General features: G+C 18.6%; 6 protein-coding genes and 1 non-coding gene across 7 annotated transcripts; 3 read left to right on the top strand and 4 right to left on the bottom strand.

Moving 5' to 3' along the window:
* Nucleotides 1-1,364: 1,364 nt before the first annotated feature.
* On the bottom strand, nt 1,365-3,218 carry RECQ1 (ATP-dependent DNA helicase Q1, putative; the record flags this gene model as incomplete). Its single annotated transcript, XM_028673045.1, has 1 exon — nt 1,365-3,218. One exon carries the CDS (start codon nt 3,216-3,218, stop codon nt 1,365-1,367), a length of 1,854 nt encoding a protein of 617 aa, XP_028529537.1.
* A 1,901-nt stretch (nt 3,219-5,119) lies between these two features.
* On the bottom strand, nt 5,120-5,797 carry PGAL8A_00431300. Its single transcript, XR_003699239.1, has one exon.
* Nucleotides 5,798-7,501: 1,704 nt separating this feature from the next.
* PGAL8A_00431200 (conserved Plasmodium protein, unknown function) lies at nt 7,502-13,032 on the bottom strand (the record flags this gene model as incomplete). Its single annotated transcript, XM_028673044.1, has 5 exons — nt 7,502-7,954; nt 8,082-10,091; nt 10,227-10,325; nt 10,611-11,187; nt 11,453-13,032. The coding sequence occupies 5 exons, from the start codon at nt 13,030-13,032 to the stop codon at nt 7,502-7,504; spliced, it is 4,719 nt and encodes a 1,572-aa protein (XP_028529536.1).
* A 1,577-nt stretch (nt 13,033-14,609) lies between these two features.
* PGAL8A_00431100 (eukaryotic translation initiation factor 3 subunit 5, putative) lies at nt 14,610-15,665 on the top strand (the record flags this gene model as incomplete). Its single annotated transcript, XM_028673042.1, has 2 exons — nt 14,610-14,867; nt 14,961-15,665. 2 exons carry the CDS (start codon nt 14,610-14,612, stop codon nt 15,663-15,665), a joined length of 963 nt encoding a protein of 320 aa, XP_028529535.1.
* Nucleotides 15,666-16,714: 1,049 nt separating this feature from the next.
* PGAL8A_00431000 (50S ribosomal protein L3, apicoplast, putative) lies at nt 16,715-18,538 on the top strand (the record flags this gene model as incomplete). Its single annotated transcript, XM_028673041.1, has 5 exons — nt 16,715-16,835; nt 16,935-16,996; nt 17,111-17,227; nt 17,331-17,701; nt 18,238-18,538. The coding sequence occupies 5 exons, from the start codon at nt 16,715-16,717 to the stop codon at nt 18,536-18,538; spliced, it is 972 nt and encodes a 323-aa protein (XP_028529534.1).
* Nucleotides 18,539-18,597: 59 nt separating this feature from the next.
* PGAL8A_00430900 (cytochrome b5-like heme/steroid binding protein, putative) lies at nt 18,598-19,846 on the bottom strand (the record flags this gene model as incomplete). The annotated part of the gene is made up of 6 exons (XM_028673040.1): nt 18,598-18,614; nt 18,916-19,020; nt 19,182-19,272; nt 19,484-19,569; nt 19,668-19,752; nt 19,838-19,846. The coding sequence occupies 6 exons, from the start codon at nt 19,844-19,846 to the stop codon at nt 18,598-18,600; spliced, it is 393 nt and encodes a 130-aa protein (XP_028529533.1).
* A 2,703-nt stretch (nt 19,847-22,549) lies between these two features.
* On the top strand, nt 22,550-23,737 carry GAP50 (glideosome-associated protein 50, putative; the record flags this gene model as incomplete). Its single annotated transcript, XM_028673039.1, has 1 exon — nt 22,550-23,737. The coding sequence occupies one exon, from the start codon at nt 22,550-22,552 to the stop codon at nt 23,735-23,737; it is 1,188 nt and encodes a 395-aa protein (XP_028529532.1).
* Between the last annotated feature and the right edge of the window lie 1,545 nt (nt 23,738-25,282).

The following is a 25,282-nucleotide window of genomic DNA, read 5'->3' as shown; positions in this document are numbered from 1 at the left end:
CAACATTTTATTTTATGTATTTAAGAAGAACAATTCAATTTAAAGTTAACCTCAGTAAATATTCTATATGCTATTTTTTTTTCATAATGTACCAAATTATTCAGGGAAAATATAATGTCGAACACATGATTTTAACATGCATAGAATTTTTAAGATTTAAAAATTTTTTTTTTTATATTATGAGATTTTGAAATATTTTCAAATGAAGCTTTACTTCATGCTTTTTTATAAAAAAAAGAAGAAAAATTAACTAGTACAGGTAAAAAAGAATTAGTATATCTTTCTATTTTCTATTTTAAGAAAAAAATAGTTGTATGAAGCATAATTTTAAAATATAAAAAAATTTATTAATATTAGAAAATAATTTTAATAATTATATATTTTTTTGTTTTTTATAATTTCTTTTTATAATTTTTTCTATACATATATTAAGACTTCCAAATAATATATGGAATTACTAAAAAGATAAAAAACATAAAATCAAAATTAATATTTTGAAATTTTTAATATGAGATGAATATTACATTTTTATTTTTAATTAAAATTGAAAAAAAGATATTTACAATTATTTGATATATATATATATATATTTTTACTATTTTTTTTACATCTCTTTTGTATGTAAAAATTAAAGGATCTATAATATATATTTTACAACACAGAATATCATGTAATATTTAATTTACATAATATTAGATTATTACATAAAAGAAAGCACTGCTATAAAAATATACGAAAAGTGTATAAAAACTACAAAAGTGAAAAATGTCTATACATTTTAAAAAGTAATTCTTTTTTTATTCATTAATTAAGAAAAAAACAAAATAAAATTTTCACTTGTTATGAGACTTTCATTTTTGTTTTTCATTATCAATTTTAATAATTAGTTTAGACTTTTTTTTTAAGAAATTTTTTGAAGAAGAAATATAGTTTGTATACTAATGATAAAAAGTACAGACTTTATGTAGAAATTATATAGTTGTTTTATTATTTCTTGATACTTTAAACACGAAAAGACGAGAAGTATATAAGTTAATATATTTTTTTTGTGTATACTTAATATATGATGTTTTAATATTTTCACAAAAAAAAAATAAAAAAATAAAAATATATAAATACACATTAAGCATATTAGCTTTAACATTTATTAATACAATGTTCTTATATAAGTGATTAGAATTTTAATATATAAAATATACAAAAAAAAACGAAAATCATCGTGATAAAAATTCATTTATTTCTAACGTTAAAATTGTAGGATAAATTTTTGATTTCAGAGAATATGTATAAATTTGTTAAAAAAAAATTGTACAATAAAAAAGTTAATATATATATTTACGAATTTTCAATCTAATAAACCTTTTTTACAACTTTCTAGGGACTTTAAAGGATGATAATGTATGTTTTTTTTTTATATTTATATAATGTAGATTTGTATTATTTATATTTGTTTTATTCATCCTTTTTTCTTCATTTTGTTTTTTTTCCATTGATTCTTCCCTTCTCTCTAATTCTTTCATTACTTCAACTATTCCTTTGTTTCTAATTTCCTTTGGGATTATTGATGAGGCGCTCTGAAACGGAACATATCCTTTAATTTTTTTGTTACTTAATTTATAATAACCTAATTCTTCATCAACTTCAGAATTTATACCATCACTCAATTTATGCTTTTTTTCATTAATATCTGAATACTTTTTTATATTATTATAACTGTTATAATTATTATGTGATTCGAAATTCCAATTTTTCTTCTCATATAACTTTATTATTTCTTGAATTTTATTTTTAGATCCTTTTGTGTCAGAACAAAAAGAACAACAATAGTTTTCATCGTTTTTCATATCATTATCTATATTATTCGTAATTTTTAAATTATTAAAAGAATTATAATTTTCTCCAAAGTGATTTAGAATCTGAGACCTTATACATTTTTCATTTATACACAAATTATGAACACACTCTAAGTTATACATTTCTTTTTCAAATTTTTTTTCTATATCAACATTTAGCATATCTAAATCTCCATAACTTTTTTTTATTATGTAAGCTAAGTTTTCTACATCTTCTTTAGAGTAATACAAATAACAGAAGGATATATTTCCATTTCTTCCAGATCTACCTGATTCTTGATAATAATTTTCTATAGATTTAGGTAAATTAAAATGAATAATAAAAGAGACATCTTTTCTGTCTATTCCCATACCAAAAGCTATTGTTGCGACTAAAATATTAACTTTACCATTTAACCATTTCTCTTGAGTTCTTTTTCTTGTATTATTTGTTAAACCGGCATGATAACTTAATGCTTGCAATCCTTTTTCTCTTAAGTATTTTGAAATTTCGTCACATGTACTTCTTTTAAAACAATATATAATTCCAATTTTGTTAATGTTTCTTTTTTCTTTAATAATGTCACAAACATTTTTTTTTTTTTCCGTTTTTAATAAATCGCTATATATAATAACATATTTTAAATTAGGCCTATTAAATGAAGTTCTAATAATTCTGAGACTGTTATTTTCTTCATTATTTAAATTTAAATTAAGTATAATATCCCTTTCCACATATTTTGTTGCCGTAGCAGTACAACTGTAAATCCTAACAAATGGGCATATTTTTAGTAATTTATTTAAATTTCTATAACATTTTCTGAAATCACATCCCCAAGTGCTAATACAGTGAACTTCATCAATGGAGATTAAAGAAATCCTTTGATTTAAATAAAGTTCTTCTAACAATGAAATAAAATATTCACTTGTTGCAGTTTCAGGAGTAATATATAATAATTTTATTTCATTTGTGTCATAATTTTTTAAAAGAGTTAATATATTTTCATTTTCTTTTTTGTTTAGTGAACTATTAATTGTTTTTGCCACAATATTTTTTTTTTTTAAAGATTTAATTTGATCTTGAATTAAAGATATTAAAGGGCTTATAACAATACTTATGCCTTCAATAATCAGTGGAATAATTTGATATATTAAAGATTTTCCACCTCCTGTTGGCATTATGTTTAAAACATGTTGAAAACTTTTAATTGCATTTAAGCATTCTACTTGTTTTGGTTTAAATTCTGTAAAAGAAAATTGTTCTTTTAATATACATTTAGCTTTTTCTATATTTATTCTTGAATATTTATTTTTATATAAATCCAGCAAGTTATTACATGATATACAGTTTTCATTTTTACTGGTTTCCACATTTATTTCTGCCATTGTATTTGCGATACTGTTGAGTATCTTTTAAAGTTTAATAAAGTTAACTTTTTTCAAGTTATTAAATTAATTTAAAAATTTTTAAAATTCAATCATTTTATTTTAACATGATATTTCAAAATTTTTAACGAAGTATAAAAAAAAAATAAAAGATGTATCTCTCATTATATGTATATTTCAAGTTTATTTTTCAAAATTAATATAAAAAGAAAAATAAAAAATTTAAATATATTATTTCAATGAATAAAAAAAGAATTTTTATAACATATTATATTTAATTAAAAAAAATTAATTTACCATTTAAATAAAACTCGATAGTTTTATAGATTTTTTTTTATCAGAGCCAAAAAAAAAAAAAAAAAAAAAAAAAAACTTGCATGATCCTTTTAACACTATAAATTAGTATGTATAAATGTATATTTTTTCTTTTTTTAAATTTAGAAAAAATTTATTCAAGAAAAAATAATTCTTAATAATACAATAATTTTTTCTTTTTTTCCTAATTAACCACGTTTATATATTTTCAGTTATGAATTACAAATGAAAAAAAATTAAAAATGACTTTTAAGTTATTAGACAACTATTTTTACACAATAATGTTGAATTGATAGTGTCTAAAAAAAGAAAAAATTAATTCTAACTTTTGTTTTTCTAAAAAAACTTAAATATCTTTTTTAAGTAGTACTAACTACATAAATTCCTCTTAAAGTTCTAATTTTTTAAATTTTGTTCAAAAAACTTTCAAATATAACAAATTTGCTTTGAAAATAAAATATGTGTTAATAGCACAAAAAAAAAAAAAAAAAAACAATAGAAAAAGTATATTTTTCTATATAATAAAAAGATATATGAATACCTCAAAATTCCTTTAAAAAATATACCTAAAAGTTATTTTAAACGTGTTAAATGCTAAAAAAGTAAAAAACGAACATGTAGCAGGGACAAAATAGAATACTAACAAAAAAAAAAAAAAAAAAAAAAAAAAAAAAGTAAAAACAGAAAACATGAATAAAAAATAATAAAAAATAAAATCCATAATAGGTAGGTTAAAGCTGTAAAAATATATTCTCCGTATATGAATAGGTACCATCCGGGCATTATTACAATTATATAATGTACCTATAAGTATAATTTCCTTGATGATAAAAATTCAATATAAAGTGTTACTTGAAATTAAAAAAAAAAATTACAAAAAGAAATTTTACGTCTTATTTTTTTTTAATTATACTACATATAAAATCTAAATCACATTAAAAAACTTCCACGTTTTTCTAAGAGTTATTAAAAAGAATATAAAAAAAGATGATTATCTCTTTAATTAAATTCTATAATAAATAAGGAGACTTTTCCTTATTTATTTTCTAATATAGACAAAGAAATAATTCTTTATTTTCTAAAATAAATAAGGAACATCTTTACTTTCTAATATAAAGAAATATCTTTATTTCTTAGAATAAATAAAGAAATATATTCTTATTTATTTTCTAATATAAATAAAGAAATAAATCTTTATTTCTTAGAATAAATAAAGAAATATATTCTTATTTATTTTATAGAATAATATAAGAACAAATCTTTATTTATATTTAAAAATAAATAAGGAATAAGTTAGTTTCTAATATCATGGTAAAAACCTTTTAAGCAAACATAAGGAAAAATAAAAGTTAATTTTTTATTTATTTTAAAAAATAAATAAAATTTTAACTCCTTTTTCTTCTATACCCTTCTACCCATTTTTAAATGTGCAATTATTCTAAAAGAAATTTTTTTTAGAATTTTTTTTGAGGCAGAACGAATCTCGATAACTTTTCAAAATAAAAAAGTATCTTAGCCTTTTGTATCTATCGCATTCATGCATGGAATGAAACAACCTGTTATTGTATTCACGCAGAGTTAACTGCAGCATGAAACTAACACATTTTTTATTAACAGTTACTTTTTAATATAACTTTTATAAAAAATGTCGATAGATCCCAGCCATCTTAAAAAGAAAACTGTAATATATAAATTATAGTTTTCTTTCTTACTTCGAAAAAATACATTACTTATGCGTAATGTATTAATTCTCCGTGTGTGTTCCCTTTCATTCAATTTTTCATATGTTTTCCTTTAAATTTACTCATACATTGTTATACATGAATATATAATTTAGAGAAAAACATTTGAAAAATTTATGAAAAAGATACACCTCTATCTCCTGGCCGACTTGAGAGATAAAATAGCGCAACATTAGGTAGACTGATTGAAGTATATGGATCTTTCTGCTGTATTTGTAAAAAAAAATACAAAAAGAATACAAACTTCCTATATTTTTTTTTACATATACAGAAAGGTAATGAGCTTAAATTGATAGCGCTGATGCTAACTTCCGCTCCAATCCAATATACGACCTCACGTTCATGTCTAATTACTACAAAAAAATTAGAGAAGCAAACCATACGCTATTGTCTTTTTTCCCCTAATTTTTTTATTATCGTAATTATCCAGGTACTAATGAGCAGACAATCAGCTATTAAATGGGTTCAGGGTGAGAATCTCTTCCCATGCTTGTTTAGGATTTCCATGATCACTTTTTTTTTTTTCTTTTTTTTTGATGTATTCTATAAAGAATACTTTTCCAAAAAAAAATTTAGGAAAAATAGAACTACATCCTAGGATAAAAACAAAAATCCCAAAAAAAAAATTTTTTTTGTAAAGTAAATCAAAATAATGAAATATGAAAAAAAAAAAAAAATAATGTAAATTTAAAAAAAAAATTACATACAATAAAGCAAAAATAATATAATAAAAAACAATGATACATAAGAAAATTTTTCATCATAAAATAAATCTTTTAAATGTAAAAAAAAATATATATATATTTAAAAAAAAAAAAAAAAAAATATAATAAAATAAAATAAAATAAATAAATGAATAAATAAATAAATAAATAAATAAATAAAAAAAAAATATATATTTTTAAAATTAAAAATTATTATTTTTTTTTAATTTTTAATGGGGCCAAAATTCGTATAAAATTATCCTCAATTGAGTATTTTTGCATGCATGTTTGAAAAAAAATATTTTTATATATATATATATATTCATGATTTAAAAATATATTTATGTATATTCATATATGTAATTACATACATACATAAATATTTTAATTTTAATTATTTTCATTGAGAATTATTTTTATTTTTAATTTTTAAGAGTGAATGTTATTTACATTAAATTTTTTTTTACGTATGCTCATGTATGATAAATGATACCTGTGTAAAACTTCTCTTTTTAACAAAAAAAATTATATTTTTCTTTCAATTATCCAAGTTGTAATATTTATTATGTAACATAAGTTCATTCTCAAAATATAAACAGAATTCACATAAATATATATTTTACTTTTTTTATTTTTACCTCAAGCTTTATTTATTGTATTTTATATTACTATTATATAAATTGCAATATAATAACTTCATAAATTTCGACTCTATAAAAACCATTTTCTCTGATATAAAATTCTTTATGATAAAAATATACATTACTTTTTATTTACATAAATATATGTTCTGTAATTAATTAAAAATATTGAGGAAAATTTTTTGTGAAAACGAGCTATAAAAATTCACTAATTTGTTTAAAATATTTAGAATAAAATTATGTGAATCTTGTACATTTAAATCATGATTAATGCGTATTAATAAATTTACAATCATTTTAAAAAATATGTACTTCAGTGTGTTCTATTTTTTTAAGAAATAAAAAAAAAAAAAAAAAAAAAAAAAAATATAATAATGAATTAATTATGTTTTAATATATGAAAAATCTTTTTACTATAAAAAGATATTTCATTGAAAAACAACGTGGATTATGTATTATAATTTTGATATCTTTTATCAAAAGAATAATCAAAATACAAATTTTTATAGGAAAATTTTTACTCACGAATATTATAAAATCCATTTTGAAAGTAAAAATATTTATATAAAGAAATATAAGACAAAATATTATAAGTATAAACGTCAAACTTTTATTAGAAAAATTAACTTTTCTTTTTTTTGTGAGTATATTAGCATTAAACGAGCATAGTTAAATAATATATTTAATAAAATTTTAAACAAAATTATAAATTAAGAAGTTATTAAAAAATGTATTATCCTCTTTTTATGATATTTATCATATAATGAAATCATTCAAAAAAGCATAAAATAAAGTACTAATGTAAATATATATTAAATTGTTATAACAAAAAATAAATACAATCAATATTAAATTTATTTTACTTTTTATTTTTTAATAACTCAAAATGCTTTTACTCTTTCATTTTGAAAAAATTTTATTTTGATAAACAAATATAAAAAATATAAAAGGAGTAGTAGGGTAACAACGATTAAAATAATAAAATTAAAACACGCAATAATTGATATGTCATTAAACATATCAATTTCCAAAATTTTTATAAAAAGACTTGGTATGTATTTTATTAAATTTTGATTAAAAGGTGAAAGTCCCTCATTTTTAGAAAAGGGTACTACATATTCTATATATGTGAAGCGAGCAAAATATGAATAAAATCCATTATTTAAGGCAGAAGTGGAATCAGATAATTGATTTAAAAAATTATTAAATATTTCAATTGGTGTAGGTTCATTGGGATGAACTCTTTGATATATGATTATAGTTGCTTTTATTCCATTTTTCATCTTTTTTATAGGTTGAACATAAATTCTTGATTTTAAATCAGGTTCTATAATCTAACAAAAAAAAAAAAAAAAAAAAAAAAAAAAAAAAAAAACCATAAATAATGTTTAAAACTATTTGTATTTTTATACGAAGATTTATTTTAAACTCTTATATAAATATTTTCTTTTTCTTATTTACATAATTAATAGCAGCTTTAATATATTCAGACATTGATCCAAAAACATTTGTATAAAATTTTTCTTTTTTTGGAGCATCATCTTCATCATTTGAAAATTCATTTTCAAAATTGTTAAAAACATATAAGCCTATTTTTATTCCTTTTAAAGGATGTAGACAAGTTTTTAAAACCCTAACATATGGAAAAGGACATAAACATATATATCTGTTTTTTGCAAGTACACAATATCCAGGATCTTCACAAGTATCTTCTCCTTGTAACATACATTCATTATTTTTTTCGCATAAGTAACTCATTGGATTTCTTGAATATCCATCAACACATACACATTTTCCATCTATACATTCTTCATTTTCATAACAAAATTTTTTACTTTGTTCGCAAAATGGATACAAACAATTATTGCTAATGTCATTTGATAATATATTACAAAAACATAAAACTCTTCCATTAATTTCAAACGCATGATTTTCAGTACACTGAAGTTTTTTGTTATATTTTCTTGTTATGCTCTTATATGTAACATATTTTTCATCATATTGTTTTATAAAGGCACCAGAAATTGTGACATGAGAATTTTTTTTTACTTCATCATAATCCTGAAATCTATATGAAATAATATTAATTGGAGTATAAGGATTTCCTAATATAAAATATTCATTTAGTATTTCTTCTTTTATATCATATTCATTATTTTTTGAGTAGTCTAATATATCTACTCTTTTGCTTAAAGGTAAAAGTAATAATAAATTTCTTTTACTAACATTAACCATCGTTCCACTTATTTTAGCAGTAATTACTAAATTACTGATTTTATCTCGAACAGATATAAAATGAGCAAAAGCATAATTTATACATATTTTTGCACTTTTCTTATAGAAATTTCTATTTTTAAGCATATTATTTAGAATTAATGGAATATCGTAAGCGTCACAATGCTTGTGAGGCTTTATATATATAAGAGGACTAACCACATAAAAAATTAAATCAGGCGAAGAAGATAATAAATATAAATAAGTTAATATTATTCTAGATTTATGAAATAGACATAAATGATTCTTTTCAAATTTTATGTCCTTACAAATATTGATCATTTTTTCATTTTGAAAATTTTTTGTTTTATATGATATATTCAAAGGATCATTAAAAAAATTATAGTTTAACATTTTTTCGTATAATTCATGATTTCTTCTTTTCATTTTTTTCATAAAATTATATCTTAACTGTAAATATTCACTTACAACAAAGTCACTCTTAGGTTGATTTATCATGTTTTTATCACATAAACATGCATCACGTTTTACAGAAAAATAATTAATTAGGTCATCATTATTATTTAAGTTTCTATTTCCACTGCATATTCTTAACATGCTCACTTTATAATTTTTTAAATTATGCAAATTATAAACTTTTAAAGAATCACCAATAATATTGGAGAAGTAATATTTTTCATATAAATTATATTTATTAAATAACAGGATACATTCTGGTTCATATTGTTCAAAAGCGTAAAGTTTACCATTCCAGAATGTATAATACTTTGTTATGTTATAAACATAATTTTTTATGAATATATTTTTAAAAATTCTATAAACATAAATTCTCTTTAGTTCTTTATCCAATTCACCCACTATAAAAACTACGGATGCCATAAAGGAAACCAAAATTATTCCTAACGTATATTCATTAGCTGATCTTATTGCCACATGAAAATCACCAAAATATTTTTTTTGAAATTTTTTTAAAAATATAGAAGAATAATCATTAATGTCACACTTACGTGGGCATCCATATTTTAAATAAATATTATCATCATCATAGACATCATAATTAAATTTGCTATCAATTTCTAAGCTTTTACTTGCTTCTATTTCATTTTTTCTCATACATAAAGTACCAAGTTTATCTCCAGATAGATATGCTAATATTATAGCATGAAATACATTTAAATGACGTAATTCATAAATAAGTTGTATATAAATTGAATTTTCTTTATCTAAGCAAAACATCTAAAAAAAAAAAAAAATATATATATATCTTTGTACCTATATTTTTTTTAATAGTTATATATATGTATTTTTAATTTAATGTATTTTATACTAAATATAACTAATGAAGTAATAATTATTAATTTTGTTTATTACATCATTTCCAAAATAAAGAATAATAATAAGATATTTAATTAAATTTTTGTCCTCATTGAAAGGAATCAAATTATTCATTTCCTCAAGTACTAATTTAACCTACATTATGATTTATAAAAAAAAAAAAAAAAAAAAAAAAAAGAGACAAAATGAAATATTTTTTAAAGAGTGTTTTCATTTTATAAAAATATTAAAAAGAATAAGTCATAAACATATCGAAAGATAAATTTGTTAACATAAAAATAATACTTATTATAAAATTGAGAACAAAAGCTAAAGATAATGAAAATTAAACAATATATATTTTTTTTTTATAATTTATATGTTTAAAAAACTTTTTTTTTTATTTTTACTATTCTCTTTTTTTTTTTTTTTTTTTTTTACTAATTCTATTAAAATTTTTTGACTTTCTTTAAATAAGTCATTCAGATCAGTATACTCATAAAAGTATTCATGTAAATCTAAAAAATTAATTAAAAAGCTATACAACTGATAGTTATAGCAATTAAAATTATACAACATATCATAATGTGACCTTAAAATTACAATTTTTAGTAACTTAGAAATATGCCTACCTCCACAATCAAATAATGCCTTGAATAATTTCGACAAAACATTTTGAAATTTTACATAATTAACTGATGGTATTACAAATATATCAAATACATCCATTCTTTGTATTTTCTTTTTATCCGTTAAATTTGTAATTTCTTTTTTTGTAACTTTTTCAAAATAAATTTTATAATTCGCTAATTCTTCATTTGTAAAATTACTTATCATATTTAGAAGAACTGCTTCAAAATTTATATTTTTATGTAAACTATAATTTTTTAAAGGGTTGTATCTTGCAAATATTATATATTTAAAAATGTGATGACTTAAGTATAGTAGGTATATATTAGAAACCATCTTGTTTTCTATGGTTATAACATCATATGTTTTATTAGAATAAATAGTACTCCTATTTTAAAAAAAGAGAAGAAAATATTTTTTTAAAAATAATCATTTATATTAATAAATATATATTTTATATGAATGTGGCGTATTAATAATTATAATAGGAATTGAATGTATATACGAATGAAATACTTCATATCTAAATGTATAATTTAAATAGAGTATTCATAAATATATAATTTAAAGTAATAACATTATGTAAAATAAAATTACAAAAAAATGTATAAATATTTATCTTTTTAAAAAAAATTTTCTTTTATTTTTATTACTCTTTAAGGTATGTAAAGATTTTATTCATAGTTTTGACATATAGTATTTTATTCCTTTTAATCCATCCAATTATATTGTCTTTTAAGAAAAAATGCGTAAACTCTGAAAAATATGAATGAGAAATTAAGAAAAAAAAAGGAACACTTAATTTCATAGGATTACCAAAACCTCTAATGTCATCAATTAGAAATAAATGTATATCATTATTATAATATAAAACTTTTATCAAGAATACTATATTATCTGCATTTGTTGATATATATTTATTTTTTACATCTTTATATTCAGTTATTACATTTAAGTTTTTTATATATGCAACAGAAGGATCATTACTTAAAATATTTGAACAGAAATTCAATTTATTTAGAAATTTAATCTCATCGTTAGCTATTAAAATAAATATATTATTGTTATTCAAATATTCTTTGTTATTTAAATCTAAGGTTATCGATATGAAATCATTTATTTTTCTTTTTTTGTAATCTTCATCAAATGAGAAATGCCTAAATTCTTCATATGTTCCACTATAGTTATTTATATGAGATAATACTTTTAAATTAGTAAAAGAGCTAGCAAAAATTATGTTAGACCATATTTTTTTTTTATTTATATCTTCTTTTAAAAATTTGCATTCCTCGTTATTAAAAATTATGTTTTTTAATTTTTTCAAATCAAAAACATTCTTATCATCAAATAAAGTAAGATTATTTTTATTATAATTATTTTCTCTTTCTTTTAAATGTATAAAAAAATCATCCATCATTTTCTCATTTAAGGAATTTTTATTTTGAGAACCCATATTATCACTAAATGTGTTGTACAACTTACTTTTTCCTATTTCATCATAAGCATAATGTATTCTATTTTCTTTTAAAAATTTTTGTAATATTAAATTTTCATTACTATATAATAATGCTGTATCTTCTGCATTTGTATTCCATTGTGAATTTGATTCTTCATACACCCAACTTTTTATATCTTCATTGTTGTCTTTTAATATATTATTGTGTTGTGATATTACAGTATCACTATTTTTCAATTCTTTGCTATCTGATATTTCATATAATGAATTATTAGTTTTCTCTAAATTATAGTTAATATCAATAATATTTTTATAATAGTTTTTATATTCAGTTTCACTAGAGTTTTTATAAATAAATGTATATCCATATATGCTAAGTAAATTCATTTCATCAAGAAAAAAACAACTTATGCACGACCCTATAGCTAAATTGGGTGTTATTTTTGTTTTTATAAAAGATTCTTTATTTTTTTTATAGGATAAATAAAAATCCTCATCAAATTTAAATGTTGAATTAAAAGAAAAGGTAAAAGTATTTTGTGGATCACATTGGTTATCATATACATAATAAATTAAATCATTATATTCCTTTTTCACACAAATTATTCTATTATTTCTTTCAGATGTATTAACAAGGTATTCATAATTTTTATCATTTGATATAGACACGCTAGAACTGTTAGAATTCAGGTTTGTTTTATCAATGGTACTATAAGTATTATCATTATTTATTAATATTATTTCAAATAATAATATAATGAATATTATAACTATCATCCTTATATGTTTAACAAAAACTTTTCATATTGAAGGATCTTTAAAATGTATAATTTTTTTTAATAACAAAAAAATAAAAAAAAAAAAAAAAATTGAAAAAAAACTAAAAGATCACCAAAGAAAAAAACTACATGATATTTTTTTTATTTAAAAAAATATTAAGAAGAAATATAATAAAATTACTAATGTAATTAAATTTTTTCTCTATAACTATTTCCATATTTTTAATAGATACACGGTTCTATATTTTATTAAAAAAAAATAAAAATAATATATATTTTAATCAGTAATTTAAAATATATTATAAATTATATTTATTAAATTAATTCATTATATTAGAATTTTATTTTATTTTTTTTTTTTTTTTCGTTTGTACGTTTTTTTTTTTTTTAAGAAATAGACAGATGTAATTGTAAATTGAAAGGAACAGAGAATTAGAATAAAGTATTTTACATTATTACTTTTTAAATTAATTTTTCTGAGTAAGGGCTATATTTTAAAAAAGTAAACAATACAAAAGAAATAATAATATGATAACAATAATAAAAGCTGTTGAATTAAAAACTCCATTATACGGATTTCCATATTTAAATTTTAAGAAAATATGCTTAATTTGAGTAAAATGAAAATTATTTTTAAATAAAAATAATAGAATGATTGTTTTAATTCTTTTATTCTGCATATTTAAAAAGTAATATATATTATAAAAAATAGATATTTATAAAACAAGAACACTTTTTTTTTTTTTTTTTTTTTTTTTTTTTTTTGGTTTGAGTAAAAGTTTTTAAAATTGAAATTTTACTTGAAGTAAACTTTTCTTAACCTTCATATTTTTACACTTATTTGTACTTATTCTTATATTCATTTATGTAAATCTATATAATTACATATATTATAAGTATATATATATATATATACATTTAATATTATTTATTGGTGTATATATGTATAATACATTTTATTGATATTATATATACTTCAATTATTCATTAATAAAATTAAGCGTGGTAGATATAAAATTTTCTTTATACTTTAACTTTGAAAAAAATAAAAAATTTAGCAAAATAAAAATACAACTAGATAATTTATTTTTTATAATAAAAAAAATATAAAAAAAAAAATTTTTTTTAATATTGATATCATGTTCTTAAGTACAATAAAACAGAATTATTTTTTTTTTAAATTATAACAAATGTTAACCTATGTTTACAAAGCAATATATAGATAATTTTTTTTTTTATAATTTTTTTTTTTTTTATACATTTGTATACATAAACAAAATTGTAAATATATACGTTATTTATTTATTTATTTTTTTTTTTATAACTTCTTTACTTTTAATTATTCTTTAATTTTTTTGAAGATATGTTAATAAAAAAAGTATAATTTTGTAAAATATTTAATTTTTTTTTTTTTTTTTTTAATCTTGTAAAAATAAAATTTTATTTTATATATAAATTTATTATATAATAACATTTTTCTTTTTTTATTTATTTAAAATAAAAATTGTTAGTATATATATAATACTGTTAAATATATATATATACTAATATATTCTGAAATAAAAAGAAAAAAAAATGAGTTTGAATCGTTATAACTTTAAAACATTAAGTGGTTTATTTAAGGATAAAATACCACAGCATTTTGATATATTACCACATACAAGTATTAAATGTGTTATTCATCCTTCCGTTATATTTACCATATTAGATGCGTATTTAAGAAGAGATGAAGATCAAACTCATGTTATTGGAACTTTAATGGGATCAGTTATTGATACTAATTTAATTGAAATTTCAGATTGCTTTGTTGATAAACATTCGTTAAATGAAGGGGTATATATTAATTATATAAATATATATATACAAAATATATATAATTTTAATATATATACATATATATATATTATTCAATCTAAATTTTCTTAGGGATTTTTGCAAATTATTAAAGATCATCATGAAACAATGTATGAATTAAAACAAAAAATCCGTCCAAGAGATCAAGTGGTTGGATGGTTTTGTTCAGGTTCTGAATTGTCAGAATTATCATGTGCTGTTCATGGTTGGTTTAAAGAACACAATTCAATTTCAAAATTTTATCCTCATTCCCCCTTAAATGAACCTATACATTTATTAGTTGATGCTGCATTAGAAAGTGGTTTTTTAAATATTAAAGCCTTTGTACAATTACCTATCTCCTTAGTTAAAGAATATTTTGTTCATTTTCATGAAATTCAAACGGAATTATTACCTTGTAATGTAGAAAGAGCTGAAGTTTTACCATATAAAGAAAAATTAACCGTAAACAAAGATAAAGATAATAATAATAATGCTAATAATGCTGAAATTATAACAAATGAAATGAACGAAATTTCCTTAAAAAAATTATTAATTATGTTAAAACAGTGTAAATCTTATGTTCAGGATGTTATAGACAAAAAAAAAAAAGGAAATTTAAGTGTTGGTAGATATTTACATAAAGTTTTATCAAATGATACGTTCCTATCACTAGAAAAATTTGATTCATTAAATGAAAATATTTTACAAGATAATTTAATGATTTCTTATTTATCTAATCTAGCTAATTTGCAATTTTTAATTGCAGAAAAGTTAAATGCTTCATCGTTGCAATAAAAACAATTATTAATATGTTAAGTACTTTACATAAAAAAGTATTTTTTTTTTTTTTTTTTTAAATTAAAATATAAATTATAAATCAATTTTTTTAAATTCAAATTTTTTTTTTTTCTACGATTTTATTTCTTTTTTAAATAAATCATTATATTATATTATCTTTTTTTTTCTTTTATATTTTGATTTCACTAACTAAAGATTTATTTTTTTTTTTTTTATCTAAACGTAAATTAAAATTATTTCTATTTATACTTTTTCATTTAATGAGTTAATATAAGTTTTAATTATTTATTTTTTTTTTTTATAACCAAAAATGAATTCATTTTGACTTTATATTGTATCTTTCTTTGTCTCATTTTTGTATAGCTTCAAAAAAATTTTCATTTTTTTTTTTCTTTAAGATTTTAACTATTTTATTCATTATTTTTTATTATAAAGTTTTGTTATGGAAAAAAAAAAAAATTCTTTAGAAAATTTAAAATTCTTTCCTAGTATTTTTCTTAAATAGGAATATAAAAAATTTTAAATATGATTCATTTCATTGAAATTGTATTTTTCATGAATGTTTACATAAAACTAAAAATACTAAGATACAAAAAGCAAAAATATTTTTCTCTTATAAACATGTAATTCTACTTTTTTTTAATAAAACTTTTCCATTTTAAAACGTTTCAAAAATTAAATATTTTTATTTATTATTATTGTTTTATTAAATTTGGATTGTTAACATATTCATAAAATTAATTTAGTATTTTAACATATAAATTATTACGAATCTATAAGATATAATTTAATTCTTTTTTTTTTTTTTTTTTTTTTTTTTTTATATATATATATATAATACATTAAATTCTCAATTTTTTAGTTTTTAATTTATTGGGAAGAAAAATATATATATATGTATTGCGTATATATATTATTTTTTTATACGATTATTATACATTTTTGTTATTTTAATTAAAGAAAAAATGTTTACGTCATGAAAAAACCTCTGTGTATAAATTCTTCATAAGTATACAAAATATTTTGTACAACCAAATAATAAAATTATGAAGAAATGGAAATATATAATGCATTGTTATTTCATATATGCAATTTTAATTATTTCCATATTTTTTCAAATCTCATTTAACTTTAAAATTTTAAGTGATTTAAATTGTTCTGAAAAAAGTAATAACAAATTTTTCATACATAATTTTTGTTATTTTTATTATTTCAAACTTTTTTAATTATTTACAATAATTACATTTTTTCTTTTTAAATTTATAGATTTATCTGATAGAAATGGAAATCATCTAAGGTATTACAATGGGTTACTTAAAGCAAAAAATGTAATAGAAACAATTTTTTTTTTTTTTTTTTATTTAAAAAAACAGAATTTATATTCCTTTTTTGTAATTTTTAAAAATATAAGATAATTACATATATTTTTATAATAAATATAGATTAAAAGTAAAAGAAACTTTCAAATTAATATGATAAAAAAAGTAGTTATTGGTAGAGATCCATTTGACCCACAAGATCATTTAAAGGATATTCCATACAAAGATGAATTAGACAGAGTAAAAAAAAAAAAAAAAAAAAAAATATATTCTAAAACTATTTAAATATATATATTATTTGAGTAAATTTCTATATAAATAAAATATATTAAAACTAATGTAGATACAAATAAAAGGGAAAAAAATAGAGATGCGTTCAATATTTTCACCTAATGGGAAATTAATACCAGCTACTTTAATTGAAATAATGCCGAATGTAATATATAGGTTTTTAGATTTTGGAAAAGCTGCTATAGCATATGGTAAACCATTAGATGAAAGTAGATGGATTTTAAAACCTGAATTAGGTCAAATCTCAAAAGTAGGTTGTAATTTTAAAAACACTTGTAGCTTAATATTAACTCCTCCACAAAATTTTGTCCTAGGTCAAATAATAGATGTTTCATATTTATATAATTATAAATATGTAAATGTTAGAGGATTGACAAAAGGAAAAGGATTTTGTGGAGTAATTAAGAGATGGGGATTCCGTAGGTAATATATTAAAAAAGTATAAAATTAATTTGTTATTAATATCTAGTAAATAATACAATTGTAAACTATATAAATAAAAAGTGTAAAAAAAATTGTTTTATTTGAGTAATATAATTTAAAATCATTTATTTGAAATATATATATTTATGTATCTTAAAGAATTATCCAATCTTAATTTGAATTTATATTAGTAATTAAATATTTAAATTACCATAAATATTATTATTTATAATAATTATGTAATGTTTTAATACATGAAAATTCTTTAATTTATACTAATAATGTAATGTTTTAATATATACCTACATATATATATACTTTATATTAATAATCTACTATTTATATAAATATTAGTATTTTTAATTCATAAAAATAAAATAATTTTTAAATAATTATGAAAGTTTTAATTTAAAGCAATTATTCTATATTTTAGTAAATAAATACATAACCATAAATAATAATAATATATTCTAATAAACATAGAAATATAATGTATTTCTATTTTATTATTTTTATTTTTTTTTTTTAAAATTTAGGGGTCCTATGACACATGGAAGTTCACATCATCGTAAACCAGGTTCAATTGGCGCATCTACTCATATTGGAAGAGTTTTAAAAGGTAAGAAAATGCCAGGAAAAGATGGAAATAAATTTAGGACTATGATTAATTTAAAATTATTAGGTTTGAATTTAGAAAGGAATGAAATATTAGTAAGTGGATGCATTCCTGGTAATAGAAACTCTTATGTAACAGTAACTGCAACAAAAGATAACAAAGTTTCAAAATATAAATACATACTTGATTTATTATATAAGCAAGAAAAAAATATAAAATAATTCAACTTTATTTTTTTATACCTACTTATCTACAAATACATATATATGAGCTTAATTACTTAACATTCTATATATCCTAAAAAAATATAATAATAGTATACATAATAATGGAGTTAATGAAAATCTAAAATGAAACATAACATAATATTGAATAGAAGTAAAAAAAAAAAAAAAATCATTTTAATGGTGATTCAATTATTATAAAGGAAGAAAACCAAATATTTTAATGCATACATTTTATATAATTAAGATAAATATAAGTAATTGTGTTTTCTTAACAAAATAAAATTTTTTAGTTAAATAATAAATTTTTTTTTTCCTTCTTTTTTTCTTATATTTTCTTATATTTTTTTTGTTATAAAAAAAAAATTTTATACCAATAAGTGTATGTTTTAAAATTTCCTCAACATTAACCCATGGATGAAATTTTAGAACAAATTCAGTAATATCCTTTCCTGATTGATTTAATAAAATTTTTTTTCCTATCATAAAAATTGTAAATTATTAAACAAGAATAAAAAAAAAAAAAAAGGAATTATTTATTTTATATCATTTTTCTTATTGAATTAAGTTATTATACATCATATGAAATATAATGTCAAATAACATTTTCTATTATTCTTTCTTCAAATATTTCATTTACCTCCAGGATGATATTTCAGATATAGAGTTATATCATACACCTTGTTTTTATATATTATCCATGCGTCGTCTTCTTTATTGTGCTTTGCTACCTGTGAAGTTGATTTATTAAGTAAATATAAGAAAATGTTTAAAAATAAGATACATTTTTAATGTTATATTAATATTAAAATGGATTAAATATAAGAAAAGAATAAATTATAGAAAAAATATGGATACAAAATAAAATAATCCTAATAAGTCTGTAACATTTTATATTAATAAAAAAAAAATTAAACTTTTTCCCTTTAAATTTAATTGTACCTCTTCTTTTGTTATATATTTATCTCTAGTGTTGTATTTATCTTTAAGATTTTCAGATAAGGATATATATAACAATTGATTTGTCCCTGAAATAATTATTGGTATTTATGATTAAAATGTAACTATAAACAATTAAAAATTTAAGAAATAAAAAAAAAAAATAAATATATAAATAATTTATTACCATATGGAGTTTTGGGTTTTACATTTAGAAATTTATTGGAAGTTTTTGCCTCAACATTTGCTGGCTTCAATTTTTTCTCGTCTTCCTTAATGTAGTTTAAAATATATATACAAATATATAAAGATAAAAACTTTAAAAAATACCTCATATATTTTTTTTTTTTTTCTTACTTCAGGCATTTTGATGGATCTTATAGTTGAAAAAATCTCAGAATTAACAATTTTGTTTTTGAATAAATGGTATTTTCGATATATCAAGCTCTATATTTTTCAAGTTCTATGATTTAAAAAATTCACAAATTTTATATGAAAAATTTTCAATCCACTAAAGATAGATGTGCAGTCGTTGTTATATATGTTCATTGAATCAACTTATATATATATATATATATTTATATATATATTTATGTGTACTTATATGTGCAGTTCAGTGCCTGAAGCATTATATAACTCATGCAACCCTTTAATTTGCATTTTTTTTTTTTTTTTTTTTTTTTTTTTTTTTTTTTTGTTTAATATTTAATTATATATTTATATTTTTTTTAGATTCTTATACTAATTTATAATTTTTGAGACCTTTGCATACTTTTAATGTAAACAATATATTAAAAAAAAGTAATATGCCTTACTTTTAATAATTGTTTTTACACTCCTTATTTTATAATATTTAGAAATTAAAATTACTAAAATACTTATTTTTCAATTATAATATTTTAATGAAGATCTACTCTTTAAGAATAAATCATCATATTCTTTTTTATTGTAGAAAACTGAAATACATTTTAAAATGCACATTCTTTTTTAAAATTAAATAGGTTATCAAATTAATTATATTTTTGTACATTATAATTACATATATGTAAGTTATTATATATATATATATGGAGAGTAATTTATAATTATTTATTTCACTTTAAGACACAATATGACTATATGGGCTAAATGATTATCATATCAATTTATTAAATACTAATAAAATTTAATTAGTAACCATTAAATAATTTTATTTTGTTTTATCCATATAAAATGTACATAGAAATATTTAATGATATATTATATAGGAAAGGAGTTTAATAATCAAAAATACTAATTTATAAAGGAGACAATAAAAGTTCTCTATTTAATTTTAATAAAATTTCTTATTAATTTGTTTACATATTTTAGAAAATTTTATTAATATTTATATAAAGAAATATCTCTTATAGAGTAAAAAAAATATTTTTACTTTTAATAAGATACTTAAGTAGTCAATATTAAAGTTGGTGTTTATAAACGTTAATTGTTAAGAGACATATAGAAAAGAAAATTAAATAAAATGCCGTTTAAATAAAATTTTCAATATTGCTAGTAAAATTTTAAATTATATTTATATAAATGATTATGTGGTTTTTCTTTTTTTTTACTATTTTTCTTTTAATAATTTTCTTTTTAAATTTCTATAAGTATTTTTTCATTTGTAAATAACATGTATGAAGGAAAAATATGTAGAAATTCATTACCAATAATAATGTATTAGGATTTATATTAATTCATAAAAAATAATTCTACAGTTTCACATTGAACACAAAAAAAAAAAAAAAAAAATAATTCATAAATTTATAAATATATATATATATATTTATATATATGTACCAATTTTTGTTTAATGTTCCCAATTATGTTTTACAAATATTAAAGAATGAAAAAATCATATGTTTTTTTTTTTTTTTTTTTTTTTGTCTAAATTTAGAAAATGTGAAATAAAAATTCCAAAAAAAATTAACATTTTACCTTATCTTCTAGTTATCTTGCATTTACAAGGGTTTTTCAATTTAATTATTTATCTTTATTTTTAACTATTTCTTTTCTGTCGGTATTTTTACAGTGTTTTTATATTATGCTTTATAGTATTCATTATAGTGCACTATAATTCCCTTTAAGTGTAATTTTTTTTTTTTTCATTATTTTATTCTTTGAAATTGTGGAGTAAAAATATTTTTTTAAACAAATGAAAATAAAATCTTTTAAAAAAAAAAAAAAAAACAAAGCATTAAGAATAAAAATAAAAAAATCTCTAATAGATTCTTTTTTTTTTCTTTTTATTTTATATTAATTTTCTGCTCGATAATGTAAACTTTTATAATGGAATTATTCCAAAATAATTCATATCTTTATCTGCGTAAGCATTATAGATAATATTTCTTATTAATCACATATATAAAACAGAAAATTTTTGTGCGTTTGGGGCATTTATGTGTGTGAAATAAATTATTAAAAAAAATTAATAAGTAATATAAAATTAGATTTACTGATAAATATAATAAATAAAAAGATTTAAATAATATAAAAAATACATATGTATATATACAAGTAATATATATATATATATAAATATAAATATATATATGTATATACGTATATATATATATATATATATTTATATATATATATATATATATTATATATATATTATATATATTTAAAAAAAAAAAAAAAAGTGTTGCAAATGAATTCATTTTTATTGATAGTATATTGTTATTTTTCCTATAATTGTTATTAATTTTTTTTTTTTTTTTCTATTTTGTGTGTACAATTTTCGTTTACATGAAATATACATTTTTTTTTTTTAATGCCTAGAAATAGTGTGAAAGAGAATTTATTGTTCCATATATTATTATTAGGTTATTTCTTAATATTTACATGATCATAAATTAAAATAATAATTTCCACATTTTAACTATTTAATTTTTTTTTTTTTTATATTTTTTTTTTTTTTTTTTTTTTTTTTTTTTTTTGGTATTATTAATGAACAAATTATTTCTTTATAATATCATCAATTATATTTATTTATATTATTTTTTTTTTATATTAATTTTTTTTTCTTTAATTTTTAATTCATAAAATATGAATGTTTGTAAAACAGTGTTCAATGTTTTTTTTGTCTTGTTCTTTATAACCATTTATCAAATACAATGTCAATTACGTTTTGCATCCTTGGGTGATTGGGGAAAAGAGTCAAAATCTCAATTATTAAATGCAAAATATCTAAAACAATATATAAAAAATGAACGAGTAACATTTATAGTAAGCCCAGGATCCAATTTTTTGGATGGTGTAAAAGGGTTAAATGATCCTGCATGGAAAAATCTATATGAAGACGTATATGCAGAAGAAAGCGGAAATATGTACATGCCATTTTTTACTGTATTAGGAGCACGTGATTGGACAGGTAATTATACCTCTGAAGTATTAAAAGGTCAGGGGATATATGTAGAAAAGGATGGCGAAACTGCTATTGAAAGAGAAGGAGACGCAACTGAATATCCTAAATGGATTATTCCAAATTATTGGTATCACTATTTCACACATTTTACTGTTTCAACAGGACCATCAATAGTTAAAACTGGCCATAAAGATATGGCTGCAGCTTTTATTTTTATTGATACATGGATATTATCGCCAAATTTTCCATATAAAAATATTCACGAGAGAGCATGGGATGATCTAAAATCTCAATTAACTGTTGCAAAAAAAATTGCAGATTTCATAATTGTGGTAGGTGATCAACCAATTTATTCTTCAGGATTATCAAGAGGAAATTCTTATTTAGCATATTATTTGTTACCATTATTAAAAGATGCTCAAGTAGATTTATATATTGCCGGTCATGATAATAACATGGAAGTTATAGAAGATAATGATATTACACACGTAACATGTGGCTCAGGTGCTATAGCAAGTGGAAAACCCGCTATTAAATCATCAAATTCTCTTTTTTTTAGTAATGATATAGGTTTTTGTTTACATGAATTAAATAACAATGGTATTATTACTAAATTTATTAGCAGTAAAAGTGGTGAAGTTATTTATACACATAAAACTAATTTGAAGACAAAAAAAGGTCTTGATAAATTAAATTCCTTACAATATGTTGCCTCTTTACCTAAGGTTGAATTAATGGATATTCCTGCTAGTGGTCCTATGGGAAATAAAGATACCTTTATTAAAATTGTTGGTACTGTAGGTTTGCTTATAGGTTCATTAATTGTTTTTATTGGTGCATCATCATTTTTATCAAAAAATATGAAGTAATTTTAATTTTTTATCTTTTTATTTATTTATTTTTATTTTTTTTTTTTTTTTGAAAAATTTTGTAAATACATATATTTTATATACAATAAAATATTACATAATTTATAATTTTTTTTTATATTTAAATTACATATGAATTCGAAATAATTACATATGCATAAACACATATATAATATATAGTTTTGAAGTAAACGGACAAATATAAAATACAAATTTATATATAAGGTCATTATTAATAGTTTATATAAAATGTTTCTTTGCATTTATCAAAGTTGGTGAAAATATTTTTTTTTTTTTTTTTTATGTATCACTTGTTTTTATTTTAGTAGAAATTTTATAAAAAATATAAATTATATTGTATTTATTTTATTTTTTAGTTTTTTTTTTTTTTTTAAATATTTAGAACTACAATGATAAAAATGTAAAAATTTTTATTTTTTTTTAATAAAAAAATGAAAATGCCTAAAAATATATATATGTACATTTTTACATTTTTTTTAATTCTATAATTATATAAATATTGTATAGATTTCAATATATAAAATTCTATTAAATGCTTATAATATAAAGCTACTCAAGCTAGATCAAAAAGCAAAAAATTTCCCATTTTTAATTTACGTAATAGTAATATTTTTAGAATTTTAGTTTATGAAGATATCCTTTTATCCAAGAAAATAAATGGTTGCAATGGAAAAAAAATAACTAATATTAATAAATTCCTCAAGGGCATTAATATTAATATATATTATACTTAAAGGTACAACAAATGAATAAATTGTTTTACGTAATACATCCAAAAGCTTAATTCTACTGTGCATATATATACACATTTGCATTTGTTTATTTTTATTTTAATAAAATTATATATATATATATATAAACTAATGGTAGATAAATAACATAAATTTAAAGAAATGTTGGTTACTGTACAATAAAAATAAATAAACTTATCCTTAGAACATCTAAAAAATGCAAATACATCTAATATTTTCTTTTATTAGTAAGGAAATCTTAAATATGAAATTTTAAGAGGAAAAATTACTAATTTGAAGATTTTATATATAAGAAGGAAAACATTCGTTATCTATTTTTATATAAAATAAAAGCAAGAACAATAAAAATGCTTGTTAGATTTGTTATAATATTAAAAGCGTTATTAATATAATTTATAATTACTTTGTTTTTTTTACTAGCAAAAAAAATCTTTTCTAATATTTTGTAACTTCTATTTTTCTTTAAAGAATAACTTAATTATTTTAATTTTGTCATTTAAATATGCAATTTTCTTTAATAATAAATTAAAAAATTGATAAATATAAAAAAAAAAAAAAAAAAAAGAAATTGTTATATATCCTTATTTTTGTTTTTTTGATTTGTTTCTCATGTACATACATTACAATGATAATGCAACTATAAAATTACTTAATTTTTTATTATTCCTTTTATTTTTTTGAATTATCATAAAATTTTAATAGAAAATTTCTTGATAAATCAAAAAAAAAAAAAAAAAAAAAAAAAAAAAAAAAAAAAAAAAAAAAAAAAAAA

The sequence above is a fragment of the Plasmodium gallinaceum genome (genome assembly GCF_900005855.1).
Source record: "Plasmodium gallinaceum strain 8A genome assembly, contig: PGAL8A_v1_119, whole genome shotgun sequence".
Lineage (NCBI taxonomy): Eukaryota > Apicomplexa > Aconoidasida > Haemosporida > Plasmodiidae > Plasmodium > Plasmodium gallinaceum.
This window is presented reverse-complemented; position numbering and strand designations above follow the sequence as displayed.